The sequence below is a fragment of the Salmo salar genome, chromosome 15 (genome assembly GCF_965601325.2).
Source record: "Salmo salar chromosome 15, fSalSal1, whole genome shotgun sequence".
Classification (NCBI taxonomy): Eukaryota; Metazoa; Chordata; class Actinopteri; order Salmoniformes; family Salmonidae; genus Salmo; species Salmo salar.
The window spans coordinates 64,843,733-64,858,415 of NC_138305.1; the positions used below are offsets into that span (position 1 = coordinate 64,843,733).

Genomic DNA, 14,683 nt, shown 5'->3' on the forward strand with positions numbered 1-14,683 from the left:
TCCCACACATACCAAACTATTCTCATTCATCTAGATAGGGGTGTCAAACTCATTCCATGGAGGGTCTAGTATCTGAAGGTTTTTGTTTTTTCCTTTTAATTAAGCCCTAGACAATCAGGTGTGGGGAGTTCATTAATAATTAGTGACCTTAATTCATTAATCAAGTACACGAAAGACACTCGGCCCTCTGTGGAATGAGTTTGACACGTGTGATCTGATTTTAGGGCGGCAGGTAGCCTAGTGGTTAGAGCGTTGAGCCAGTAACAGAAAGGTTGCTGGATCGAATCCCTGAGTTGACGAGGTAAAAATCTGTCGTTCTGCCCCTGAACAAAGCAGTTAACCCACTGTTCCCCAGTAGGCTGTCATTGTAAATAAGAATTAGTTCTTAACTGACTTAACTAAATTGTCCCTGCAATATGCCAATCTCTTTACTCCCTTCCCAAACCTGTCCCCCGCCCCTGACACTCTCACCCACACATCTATGTGTCCTCTAAAACACCTACCCTCCTCTTCTTTCCCTCATCCTCCTCCCACACTTCTCCTCACAGAAACATGTCCCTGACTCCTGCCCCTACTTCTTCCTCTCCATTTCTCTCTCTTTATTTATCCATCGTTATCTATCTGTCCTATAAATCTGGTCGCTCAGACATTCTGTGGCCTTCAAACTGGCCCACAGTGACCCCCCTCCTCTCCTCTCCCCTCCCCTCTCACACTCCTATCACTTTTCCCCTACAGAGTAGACACATCTGAAGCAGTGTGTCCATGTTTGTGTGTGTGTGTGTGTGTGTGTGTGTGTGTGTGTGTGTGTGTGTGTGTGTGTGTGTGTGTGTGTGTGTGTGTGTGTGTGTGTGTGTGTGTGTGTGAGAGAGAGAGTGATCACTACTCAGTCTGTGTTTTATGAGTCACGCGAACTATGCACACATCTTTCAACTGCTGCCACCACATATCTGCACAGACACACACATACGTAAGCGCACACACATAAAAGCCCTATCCCTAAGTGAAGGTCCATGTTTTCTGTTTTCCCACATGTAGCCTTGGCCCAGGAACATCAGAGAACATGAGTGAGACTTCAATGGAGCTTTAATAACAATCTGAGTGTAGGGAGACCTGCTGGTAGCATTACCAATCACACAGAAACTCCAGCCAGTACAAGAGAGTGCAAGTGTGTGTGTGTGGTTCTGAACCTTTGCGGATCTCCTCTCTGATCTGGGACTCCATCTCCTCCATCTGCAGCAGAGTCTTCTGCCAGTAGCGCTCCGCCCTCCGGCTCTTAGTACAGTATACCACCAGAGCTGTGTGTGTGAGTGAGAGTGAGTAAGAGAGTGAGAGTGAGAGAAAGAGAGAAAGAGAGAAAGATGAGGCAAGGGAGATGGAGTGAGAGAGGAAAAGGGTGAGAGAGAAGAAGGAGGGACAAAAGGGAATGAGGGAAAGTATGTGGGAGAGAAACACACAGAAAGAGACATAAGAGTCAATAAATAGATGTCTTTGAAGCCATATCCTGTTATCACAGGTTGACATGTTGTAATGAATCAGGACATACTCCATTTGTAAAAGCTCCATACATAAACAGCTTCTGGAGAGAAATAAAAACACACTTGTCGAAGACACACACACACAAACACATTAAAAAAGACACACAGACATACAACTACGTGAGTACAAACAATCGCACCCACAGACACAAACACAGACGTCACACGCACACACTGGGAGCAGTGGTAACAGTGGTGTCTTTGTGCTGTGTAGACTGGGGGAGAGAGACCCTAACCCCAGAGATCCTTTTATCTCCCTCACATCTGGAGCATCCGTCGACAGGCAGCCCAGACATCCATCATCCCCGGCAATGTCACCAGCCCAGACACTTACCCACAGTGCACAGCAGCAGCAGGACGCAGCACACCACGATGGACACCACAATGGCCAGCTCACTACCACCCAGCTGCACCTTAGCTATGATCCTCTGGAAGTTACCCACCTGCACCTAGAGAGGGAGAGAGGGGGAGGGAGAGAAAGAGAAAGAGTAAAGAAAGGAGAGAGAGTGAAAGAAAGGGTGAGATAGGAGGAAAGAGGAGAGAGGATTCAGGGGCGAGAACGGTGTTTAGCAGGCCTGTTTCAACATACAAATGCAAACATATGTTCTGAGGAATAGAAATGCACACAACCTCACATTGACACACACAATCAGACAAATACACGTTCAGGCTAACATGACACACATAATTGGAATGTGTGTGATGGTATTAGTCAACCAGTTCAGGGTAAACAGATGTGGCTGGAGGGATGACTTTCACTTCTGCTTTCTGGTTGTCCAACCCAATTCCCTATCGCAACCTTGTTGATAAAAGTCTGTATGTCTGCTTCTAGGTCCTATTCCCCATATCCTTCTGTTCCTGGACTGAGGAGGGGTACGAGTGGTCTCTCTCTCTGCGGGGTCTCTCTCTGGTATGACCAATTCTTTCTCCAAACCATGAAAACAAAGCAAGAAAGAGTGTTGGAAAGAAATGCTATTGTTCTGTGTTCATATTTGGTTTGGGGTACAACAGCCCACACAACCCCTCACACACAGCTCCCCCATACAGAGGCTGAGCTTCACTTCTGAGCCAAGGGAATAAAGGGAGGTAAAAATAGGTACTAGTATGCCACTGAAAAGTCACTGAATAAATCATAAAGGTTGTTTTAATGCCTAGAAGCTAAACATTTGCATACCTTTTAAACAGGGGGGAGCTAGCGTACACACACACACACACACACACACACACACACACACCACACACACACACACACACACACACACACACACACACACACACACACACACACACACACACACACACACACACACACACACACACACACACACACACACACACACACACACACACACACACACACACACACACACACACACACACACACAAATGCACACACACGAGGGATGAGGGCAGCCCAACCGTTAGTGTTTTGACATCTTGTTTGACCCCTGCCCTCTGTGTTTGTCTGCTAATTGCATGTGTTTATTTATGGACATCCTGAGAGAGTTTTTTTCCTTCCTACACTCCATTTCTCCCTCTCTCTCTTTTTGTGACTCACGCCTCACTGACTGTCTGTGAGGGACATAGACTGACAGACAGACAGACTGACTGACAAACATGGCTATTCTAATCCACTGCTCTCAATGGCCTTATTTTCCCTAATAAGCCCTCTTATTAGGGAAAGAGAGAGTAAAACGAGAGAGAAAGAGAGAGAGAGAGAGAGAGAGAGAGAGAGAGGAAGAGAGGGGGTGGGTCTTTATCAGAGCAAAGCAGGGTTTAGTTGATTGAGCCCTTCTATTATAAAGAGAGACTTCTTAGACAAAACAAAAACCATATGGGCAAGTTCTAGCGTTCCTTCCAAGAAAGTGTAATTTCAGCTGAAGCCCAATGTGTGTGTGTGTTGATGCTTGCATGCAGGCTTACGCACATGCTTGCGTGCCTGTGTCCCCCTACACGTGTGATTCAGATGGACAGACACAAAAGATGAGCAGATAACAGATGAACAGATATCAGATTGGTTTACTCTTTGATTCGTTTACTGTTACACCCTATCCCCTGACCAAGAGTGGCCTGTCATCCTGCTCGTCCCTCTGCTCTCAGCCAAATCATCGAGGCATAGTTAAGTTGGTAGTTAAACCAAACTGGACACTGTTTCAAAACATTGATAATAAAGTGGTCCAAAGTAGCAGCCTTAAAATATAATGCAGTTGTACTTACGGTGACAGGCAGTTCTCCTTCACTGGAGCCCAGCGAGCCGTTGATGCTGCAGTGGAACAGCTGGTCGTTATGGAAGCTGATGTCACAGGGATAGGAGCCAATCATTACTGAGTATTCCTCCGGCGCCAGTTCCAGATTGCTCGGTCCTTTCTGTGCCAGACCCAAACAAAAACAGCCGTCTGTCAGTCAGAGCTCTAGGGACACCATGGTCTGTCTTGGATAGGCTCAGCTGACACACAAGCACAGGCACACACATAAACACACACACTGAGCAGTCCAGAACCAAACTCATTCAGTCTCACATCATTCCTCACACACAGGGCGAGAGTTCATCTTAAAGAATCAAACAGTAGACATGGAGAGAACACTTTCTCCAAACTGACTAACCCACTGACTGTCATGACGGAGACTGTCCATCAAAACCCCAGCCACTCCTTCATCAATGCACTGTAGGAGTATTGGTCCCCTCCATGCGCACGCACACCCACCCACCCACCAGTGGAGACTGCTGTGTGAGGAGAAGAGGAGAGGTTGTATGTTTATCCCCAGTGTGTTTCCTCTCTGTGATTACACCCTCAGGACCATGTACTGTCCTGTCCCCTCTGCAGGATGCCACCCCCTGGGTCTCTGTCAACAAACACTTCCTCCACACACACACACACACACACACACACACACACACACACACACACACACACACACACACACACACACACACACACACACACACACACACACACACACACACACACACACACACACACACACACACACACACACACACACACACACCTGCATAATGCACAGGCAGGCACACAAACATGCACACTCAGACAAAACACATACATGAAACAATGAATTCCAAGGACCAAAACAGGATGAAAGCAAAACAAAACCCACCCACATTCCAACAGATGTCCTTAATATAGGATCTAACCAAACAACAATCCCCATCAAACAAACATGTTCTACTCCATCCAACATTTTATGAACCTGGATAAGCCCACAAACACCCAAAGTGGAATCCACCTTCGTAAAGAAAACAAGAAGCAACATTGAATACCCCCTTGCCCCTATATGACCCAAGTAGACTGGGCTGAGGCAGAAATTCCTGTAAGGGCCCCAGCCTTACACACACATATGCACAGAGGAGAGAAAGAGAGCGAGAGGGGCAGAAAGAGAGAACTCAGACCAACCATGTTCAAAGCCCCATTTCTGTAACTTCCCCTGTCTGTGTCTCTTCCTGGCGGCACCCAGGGTCTGTATCGCACCAGCACCAGTGGAGATCCAGCAGTTTTTTTTATGACTGTTTGCATTAAATCCCTCATCCTCTTTCATATATGAGGTAGTCGTTTATGAGGCAGTAGCTTAGGTCAGCTAGAATACAGACAGGACCTCACACAAAGATGTCTGATTGAGTTATCTGCTAAAAGGTGGTGGTCATGTCCTATACTGTAATCCCATTCTTTCTGAACAGCCCAGCCTCAACTCAACACACCCCAGGTTTCAGAACGACACAGTCTTTTATCTTTTTAAAGTATGAATACAAAGACAGTGAGCCATGATTGCTATTTTCAGAATGAAGTCAGATTGACAGTACTGGACAGTTCCTAGAACAAGTGCACTAATCTCCCTGGTCAATGGGCCTTTCAGTTCTCATCCTGCTCCATCCTCTCCCATTTGGTGGACTAAACTCTCACTTACAAAACTCCCCACCCCCACCCATTAGTGCGCTGGTCTGTCACATACGTTGATGATGAGTGTGAGTGGCTCCCCAGGGTGGTGTTTGATCAGCTTCTCCTTGTTGGCGGTGAAGAATTGAGGGTCCTCCACGTACTCCAACAGGAAGTGACCTCCGTGAGGCTCCTCCTCTTCCTCCTGGCCTGGGCCGTAAAAGACAGGGCTATCTCCCGTGTAGAGGACTCCATTCAGGAAGAACTCTACCGTGGCCTGCTGAGATTGGCTAGAGGTGGGGGAGGGGCATGTAATCATGGAGGGAGGCTGCACCTTACAGGCCTAGAGAGGGACCAGGAGGATGAGAAAAAAAAACCTTCATCACCTCGATGTGTACACACTGTGCAGGAGTCCATTCTTCAAGTTTTGCTTCTAAGATGTTAGCTACTTCAGGAGTTTATCTATTCACACTTGAGATGTTCCCTGTTGTTACTTACCGCCTGTCCGATGTCTAGTACCTCCATAGTGACGCTCTGAACCAGGTGAAAACCCTGCCCCGTCACTGTGATGGTCCGACCGCCACTGGAACACAACCACACAAGGTTAAAAACATAGAACACAGAGACGCACCCAAACAACCACTCTGGTCAGAGACGGAGAGCACAAACTCACATGCACATAACCACAGGATCAGAGACAGTGCCCCCCCCCCCCCCCCCCCCCCCCCCACACACACACACACACACACACACACACACACACACACACACACACACACACACACACACACACACACACACACACACACTACACACAGTCAGAGTCGGCACTCAAGGCAATCCGACCCACCATGCCCGTCCTCATGGGTCTGTCTCACACATGCGGTGTCATTTCAAACCAACACACGCACACGCACACGCAAACCCTGTGGAGAAGCTACAGAGCATACGTCAGGAAGACATTAACTCAGTATGTGATCTCTGTGGCTGGGTGGGATACCAGTCAAACTCTCCAAGAGAGTGTCTGTGGTAGAATGGAACTACAAGAGCATCATAATGACTGAAATCCTATTTTCTATATGCTGTCATAGTCTGTTGTCAACAGAACACTGGATAAATAGAATCTATGGAATGCTAGATTTATCAATGGAACAATGCAGGACACTGACTGTTCAGTTTTCTATTGTATTTATGAGATAGTGCATAACACAAACAGTGTGTTTGATCGCCAAACCACTGCCCAGCACATAGACATTATGACGCACTGTGTGTTTGTACCTGAGGTAGCTCTGTCTGGGTTTGATGTAGCTGATGCTGGGGTTCTTCTCGTAAATGTACTGGGTGAGGAGCTTCGAGCGCTGACAGGGTATGTATTCAAACTCCACACACACCGACACCGCCTCAGTGTGTGTGTGCAGGGCCGCAGGCATGGTGCACTCAATGGTGTCTTCAGTTAGCCTGGAACACACACACGCAAACACACACACATTCATGCACACACACACACACACGGACACAGACACACAGGGACGCACAAGGACAGAAAAATACCACACAATCAGCATAATAAAACGACACACTAAGAGCTTCCATAAAAAATATATCCAAGAACAAAAACAGCCTCTGAAAATACAACAAATGCATCAGCTGAAAAAACAACAATATCTCACACATGATATAACTAAACAATTCAACTGGACTGTCTCCTTTAGAATAACACTCAGCATCACAAAGCCTACAGATTCTGCACAGCAACATATGCAAGTTCAACAGTGATGACAATGTACTGAATCCCACAGCAAGACTCACGTGAGGATGGTGCATTCCTGGGTTCCATTGACCTTGACTCTGATCTGGGAGCCAGTGTCCAGGTGCTCCCCCTTGATGGTAACCCTGGTTCCCCCAGAACGAGAGCCCTTTCTAGGCTCCATGGATAGCAGCTTGGGGACCTGGGGAGGGAGATGGGACATATGTGTTGGTATTCATGTGCCATAAGGCTACGTTGTTGTTATGCTGTCATGTACTGTCCACACCTCCGAGGCAGCAGTCTGCTGGTGTTGCATCATTGTGGCACTGTAATTGAGTGATTCAAATAATATTCTATACAGTAGATGTCTACAGTATATATACCATATGCTTGGTTTCCTCAGCTAAATAAGTTGCTGACTATAACATATTTTAAGTTTGACAACTTGTGGACACTGCAGCCCTGGGAAACTAAAGTTGAGTAGCCCACCCTTGCAGTTCAGTCTTGTTCTGCACTGAGGCCTTATGGCCTTGCATTCATCTCAGCCACATATGACAGATCCCTGGGGCTAGGATATATTTTGCTATCCAGCTATATAGCAGTACAGCAACACACACACACACACACATAAAACACACATACACAGGACAGGTCCCTGGGGCTAAGACGAATATCCCTATACAGCTATACAGTTCTACAGCATCAGCATTCTGGAGACTTCTGAAGCCTCTCTCCCCTCTGTGAACCTTGCCTCCAGGGAGGACCTCTCATTCTCACTGACATGATCCACTTCCTGTGTATGTGTGTGTGAACGGGGCAGGGGTGTCTATTGTGTGTGCGTGTGTGTGTAAGAAAAAGGCAGATGTTTCCGGCACGATATTTGAGGAAGGAGGTGCAAAGGAGGCACACATCCGGTCTCCGTTTGGATCGAAACAGTTTTCCCTTTTCCTCATAAATCACCTTCTCCCCTCTCTACCTTTCTGTCCCGCACATCCTGGGGCAGCATCCCAGAAAGTGGCAAGGGGAAGAAAGGACTTCTCAGAACCCCTAAAAGTGTTTGTTGCTTTGCATTTCAATACTTTCACATCTCCAAGACTGTTACTTCTTACTGGGATCATGACTCATACTGAAGGCAGAAACCCTTTTTAAAAGTGTCTGAAATTATGCAGAACCCTTTGACTTTATCCACACTTTGTTAGGTTACATACTCATTCTTGCTGCACAGCTATTTTCAGGTCTCTCCAGAGATGTTCCATCGGGTTCAAGTCCGGGCTCTGGCTGGGCCACTCAAGGACATTGAGACTTGTCCCGAAGCCACTCCTGCGTTGTCTTGGCTGTGTGCTTAGGATCATTGTCCTGTTGGAAGGTGAACCTTCGCCTCAGTCTGAGGTCCTGAGTGGTCTGGAGCTGGTTTTCATCAAGGATCTCTCTGTACTTTGCTTCATTCATCTTTGCTTCGATCCTGACTAGTCTCCCAGTCCCTGCCGCTGAGAAACATCCCCACAGCATGATGCGGCCACCACCATGCTTCACTGTAGGGACGGTGGCAGATTTCCTCTAGATATGACGCTTGGAGTTCAGGCCAAAGAGTTCAACATTGGTTTCATCAGAGCAGAGAATCTTGTTTGTCATGGTCTGAGAGTCTTTAGGTGCCTTTTGGCAAACTCCAAGCGGGCTGTCATGTGCCTTTCACAGAGGAGTGGCTTTCGTTTTGCCACTCAACCATAAAGGCCTGATTGGTGGAGTGCTGCAGAGATGGTTGTCCATCTGGAAGGTTCTCCCATCTCCACAGAGGAACTCTAGAGCTTTGTCAGAGTGACCATTGGGTTCTTGGTCACCTCCCTGACCAAGGTCTTCTCCCCCAATGTCTCTGTTTGGCTGGGCAGCCGCTCTAGGAAGAGTCTTGGTGGTTCCAAACTTCTTCCATTTAAGAATGATAAGGCACTGTGTTCTTGGGGACCTTCAATGCTGCAGAAATGTTTTGTTACCTTTCCTCAGATCTGTGCCTTGACACAATCCTGTCTTGGAGGCTACAGACAATTCCTTCGACCTCATGGCTTGGTTTTTGCTCTGACATGCGCTTTCAACTGTGGGACCTTCTATAGACAGGTGTGTACTTTTCCAAATCATGTCCAATCAATTGAATTTGCCACAGGTGAACTCCAATCAAGTTGTAGAAACAGCTTAAGGATGATCAATGTTTAGAGGATGAACTTGAGCTCAATTTCGAGTATCATAGCAAAGGGTCTGAATACTTATGTAAATAAGGTATTTCTGTTTTTATTTTTAATAAATTTACTAACATTTTTAAAAGCCTGTTTTCGCTTTGTCATTATGAGGTAATGTGTGTAGATTGCTGAGGATATTTGTTTTTAATCCATTTTATAATAAGGCTGTAAAGTAACACAATGTGGAAAAATGTAAGATGCCTGAATACTTTGCGAAGGCACTGTATTCTAAACAAAAATATAAACGCAACATGAAACAATTTCAAAGATTTTACTGAGTTACTGTTCATATCAGGAAATCAGTCAACTGAAATAAATTCATTAGGCCCTAATCTATTGATTTCACATGACTAGGCAGGGGTGCAGCCATGGGTGGGCCTTGGAGGGCATAGGTCCACCACCTGGCAGCAGAGGCCCACCCACTGGGAAGCCAATCAGAATGAGTTTTCCCCCACAAAAGACAGAATTACTCCTCAGCACAATAAGCCGGATGTGGAGGTCCTGGGCTGGCATGGTTACACGTCGTGTCAGCGGTTGTGAGGCCAGTTGGACGTATTGCCAAATTCTCTAAAACGACATTGGAGACAGCTTATGGTAGTGAAATTAACATTCAGTTATCTGGCAACGACTCTGGTGGACATTCCTGCAGTCAGCATGCCAAATGCACGCTCCCTCAAAACTTGAGACATCTGTGGCATTGTGTTGCGTGACAAAACAGCACATTTTAAAGTGCTCTTTTATTGTCCCCAGCACAAGGTGCACCTGTGTAATGATCCTGCTGTTTAAATCAGCTTCTTGATATGCCACACCTGTCAGGTGGATGGATTATCATGGCAAAGGAGAAATACTCACTAACATGGACACATTGTGCACAACATTTGAGAGAAACAAGTTTTTGTGTGAATGGAACATTTCTAGGATTTCTTATTTCAGCTCATGAAACATGGGACCAAAAGAAAGAAACAGAGGGCTTAGATGGGAATTTCCACAGGCTGTGTAGTCTTAATCCAAAGGGAGACAGTGTTGGTCAGGGTCAATTAGCAGAAGGAGCAGCCAGCCTCGGCTGGTCATGAATTCAAAGAGGGGGACATTTCATCAAGCGCCATATTTGTTTTTGCTGGCACTGAGTTCTGGATGACAATAGTGCTTAGTTGCTGTTCTAATGAACGTTTGAAGATTCCCACACACTTGCATTCCTGAATATCAAGACGCATCTGTTAACATTCAACTGACACATTGGGAACACTTTCCCAGTATGAACAAGGACTGGGGAGTGGGGAGAGGGAGAGAGAGAGAGGAGGGAGGAGAAAGAATGGAGATATTGTGGATTTAATCAGCAAGAGAAAGAGAAAGACTACAGCAAAGAAATACTGTAAATTAATAGGAAGAAGAAAATGAAAAGGCAGGTCAGGGAGAAGGAGAGGAAAAACGAGGAAGGAAGACATAGAGAGGAAGGAGAGAGAGAGACAATGAGAGAGAAAGAGACAGAGAGGGGAAGGAGAGAGAGAGAGAGGGGAAGGAGAGCAGGAGAGAGAGAGGGGATGGAACACACTCACCAAGTATGAGAAGACCTCTTTGGACACCCCCATTGCTTTTTGGATCACAGTAATTCTGACGAAATCACTTGTGGGATCAACGGCCTGCCCAGTAACACACACCAGCCTGTAGATAGAATGCAAAACTGTAAGGTCAGCAGACACCCTTAATCTGAACCAACACTGACCAAAATCATCGCTACCGGAACAGCACAGTATTTTGGCAATTGCCTTTTAGGATGTTTTTGTGTCAACTGTGGATTACATATTTTTATATTTTTCATGAGTTTCACAACTTCTAAAAAAAAGATAAACACAGACAATACAATAGAGATCCTTAGAGGTTTTGTAATAATATCTATGTAAGTACTGTACAGTGTTGGCTCAACCCAGAGGAGGGGGACTTCAAAGCCCCCCCGGCCAGATGCTGCGAAACACAGAGGGGCTTAACGAGCTGACTGGATGTTTGTTTTATAACCTTATGGCTCTAATTAAGCCTCATATTGTCACACAGTACTGGGACCAGAGGGAAGCAGTTGGATTATCCATACAGTGATGGAGCAACAGAAAACATTCTGCAAGGCCAGATCCCAGATCTCTATGTGCTTTGGCCCTGCTATATTTCAGTCAGAGGAACTGGCTAAAACATATATGGTACAGATCATGGACCAGGCTATGATACAATGACTCCCCACAGAAATAAACAAAGGGGAAACCATGACGCCCCACCCCAACCCTGCATGGCTCGAAGCCCATCCCTTCACCCTCCTCTTGTTCAGCACGTGCGGGCAGTTTATTTAGCCAGGTGGTTGGTTCTATAACGGCCATAAATACCTGGCAACCCAATCAGGGGTCTAGTCGCTGACTGACTGGAGGCTTGATCGTCTGAGGGTCACATGAGATAGGTACCCCAGAGACAGGGCAAGACCAGAAACAGGGCTGGGCTGAAGGATGGGTCTGAAGGGGATCAAGGAGCTCATAGAGCTGGATCAAGTCCCAGTAGTTGTTTGTTGTTGTTTTGAAACAAGTAACTGATTGTAACCAAATTCACAGCTTTCGGACAGATTTCCATGTCAGAGAGTTCAAATCTCAATGCAATGGGATCCCCTCTAGGGAAAATTATACATAATTTTGGTAAATGAATGTGAAACCTAGCTCAGTATAGGTCACAGATGAAACAGAGCGAAAAAGCAGCTCTAGTGAATTCCATCCAAGTCCGTATTATTACAGTAGATAGATAGCTGTGGATATGAGTCACAGCATCTGGCCGGGATGATTAATGATGTTGGTAGAAATGTAAATGTAAACTCCACAAACTCCACCTGTATGCTGACGACACAAGTGTTTACTCCTGTGCCTCGAAATGGGGAAGACTTTTCAGGATTTGCAACTGGCTTTTGATGACAACAGAAAAAACTATTCCACCTGAAACTGCTTAATGCCAGAAAGACTGAGTACATGGCTATTGTCTAACTTCAAAGCAGACAAATGTAGTCATTTGCAAATTGTAACTATAAATGGCCAACTGATTGAAAGTGTAGTATAGAATACTACAGTACTTACTATAGAATTCTGTAGTAAACTGTAGTATATTGTAGAAAACAATACTAAACAATGTAGTATCCCTTGATCATGTGTAGTACTCAGTATAGAATGTTGTGGTATATTGTAGAATACTATAGTAAACCTTACAGTATTATCCACATAAAAAAAACACTGAACCGTGCCCATTCCCCTCCCTAATATCCCAATTTGTGCCACCCATAAGTGAGAAACCTACATGTCAAGTAGGGTTCATATATTGTGTTCCTTACAGGTTATAGAAAAGAGCAGAAGCTCTGAACTCTACGTTCAGAATCCAGTCCTAGTTTTGGAAAATGTGTTCTTTTAGTATTTCTCCAGTAAATTTCCTCAAGATGAAAGCTCTCCACTTCTATGTCAAAAATAATAAAACCAAATCACTTTAGTAAATATTTAAGCGGAGACAGTTCAGAAAGGAAACCCGAGTGCCCCGCCTCAGGCTGACGCATCAGCTGAGATGGCATCAATTAGAGACTAGTATCAATCACGCCTACCTTATTTGGCGGCCTATTTAAGCTGACCGGGTCTGCTCAATAATCCTGCTGTCGCTTGCTGTTACTGCTACTATGTACTGGCTTCTTGCTCCCACCACCACCCCAGCCTCCACCTGTTAGGTTCTGTGTTGACGCTTTGCTTGGGCAGTGACCTACCCTGAAGGAGCAGAGCCTATATCGCCAAGACTTGCATTATTCATTGTTAAATAAATGGATTAACATATTTCCACGTGGTGTTTTCTTTCTGAACTACAGTAATGTCCCCAAAAACAGTAAGTAAATAATACAGCATACCACACTATAGTCCGCAAAAACACTACAGTAAATACTACAGTATACCATTCTATAGTCTGCAAAAACACCACAGTAAATACTACAGTATACCATTCTATAGTCTGCAAAAACACTACAGTAAATACTACAGTATACCACACTATAGTCCCCAAAAACAGTAAGTAAATAATACAGCATACCACACTATAGTCTGCAAAAACACTACAGTAAATACTACAGTATACCATTCTATAGTCTGCAAAAACACCACAGTAAATACTACAGTATACCATTCTATAGTCTGCAAAAACACCACAGTAAATACTACAGTATACCGTACTATACTCAGCAAAAACACTACAGTAAATAGAACAGTATACTGCAGTCTGCAAAAACACTACAGTTTTTATGATAGTATATACATATTTTTTTTAACTACAGAACCTCGCTTTACATTCCTCCACCGCCCAGAGAGGAAATATTTTGCGATCTAGCGCGTGATGTTTTGGCTACTATGAGCAATGTCTCTGGATATTTACCCAGTGAGGAGGACCAGGATAATCAGCAATGGAGCCTGAGGAAGGCGGTATGTGTGTTTGTGCATGTGCACACGCTTGGTGCATGCGTGTATGTGTTGAGGGAGAGAGGGAAGCCAACCAGGACACTCAAGGATATAAAAGAGTTGTCAGCTTGAACTGCTTGAATTTCTATTCTTTCCCTAACAGATGTGTCCAGAGTGGGTACTGAATTAGTTACCCCTACTTAGCCTACATGATTAATTACCTTGAAACTATTGACACATTCTGACTTAATCTCTCTCTCTCTCCAGAGCAGTACACTTCCCTCTGGCACTCAGCTGTGACCTCTGACCTCTCAGCACATGAACAGACACCTGTCTCAACAGCCATGGTCATGGTGAGGTCACGCAGGTGTATGTGTGTGCATCTATTCAGTGTGTGCGCCTGCTGTAAGACAAACTGACATGTTTTGGTTTGTCAGCACCACTACCTCTGAAGAGGAAACATTTTGCTGTCATAACAACCAGCTCAGGGAACTAATGAGGGACGAGCAAGCAGGGTGAGGTCATCCCTGATGTGAAATCTGATTCTCTGGGTCTGGAGTGACCTGGAATGTGTGTGTGTGTTTGGGAGAGTGTGTAGTGTGACAGGTTAGGCTTGTGGGTCACCCCAGCACTGGTCTGAATTCTACTACAGCGTGATTGGCTCCAGTGGAGCGGGACCAGATAAACATTTCCATCCGAGGAACATTCTGGAAATCGGTATGGACGTTTTGATGTGGTTCTATAGTTACAGTGTTGCCATGGAAGACTATGTGCAGGTGTCAACCCAGGGTTCTGCTGTCTCCTTGGTGATAGGGTTGTCCTTGAAGTGTCTCCTTTA

The 14,683-nt window shown here is 45.4% G+C and overlaps 1 protein-coding gene across 1 annotated transcript in view; it reads right to left on the reverse strand.

Moving 5' to 3' along the window:
- LOC106571875 (plexin-D1) overlaps positions 1–14,683 on the reverse strand; it is a 114,484-nt gene that overhangs the window by 21,984 nt on the left and 77,817 nt on the right. The window contains exons 14-21 of the mRNA XM_014145393.3: positions 10,957–11,062; positions 7,235–7,374; positions 6,704–6,883; positions 5,924–6,008; positions 5,502–5,768; positions 3,753–3,902; positions 1,870–1,984; positions 1,188–1,295 (exon numbers count right to left, since the gene is read on the reverse strand). Coding sequence (XP_014000868.2) covers positions 1,188–1,295; positions 1,870–1,984; positions 3,753–3,902; positions 5,502–5,768; positions 5,924–6,008; positions 6,704–6,883; positions 7,235–7,374; positions 10,957–11,062 — 1,151 coding nt within the window. The remainder of the gene's footprint in view (positions 1–1,187; positions 1,296–1,869; positions 1,985–3,752; positions 3,903–5,501; positions 5,769–5,923; positions 6,009–6,703; positions 6,884–7,234; positions 7,375–10,956; positions 11,063–14,683) is intronic.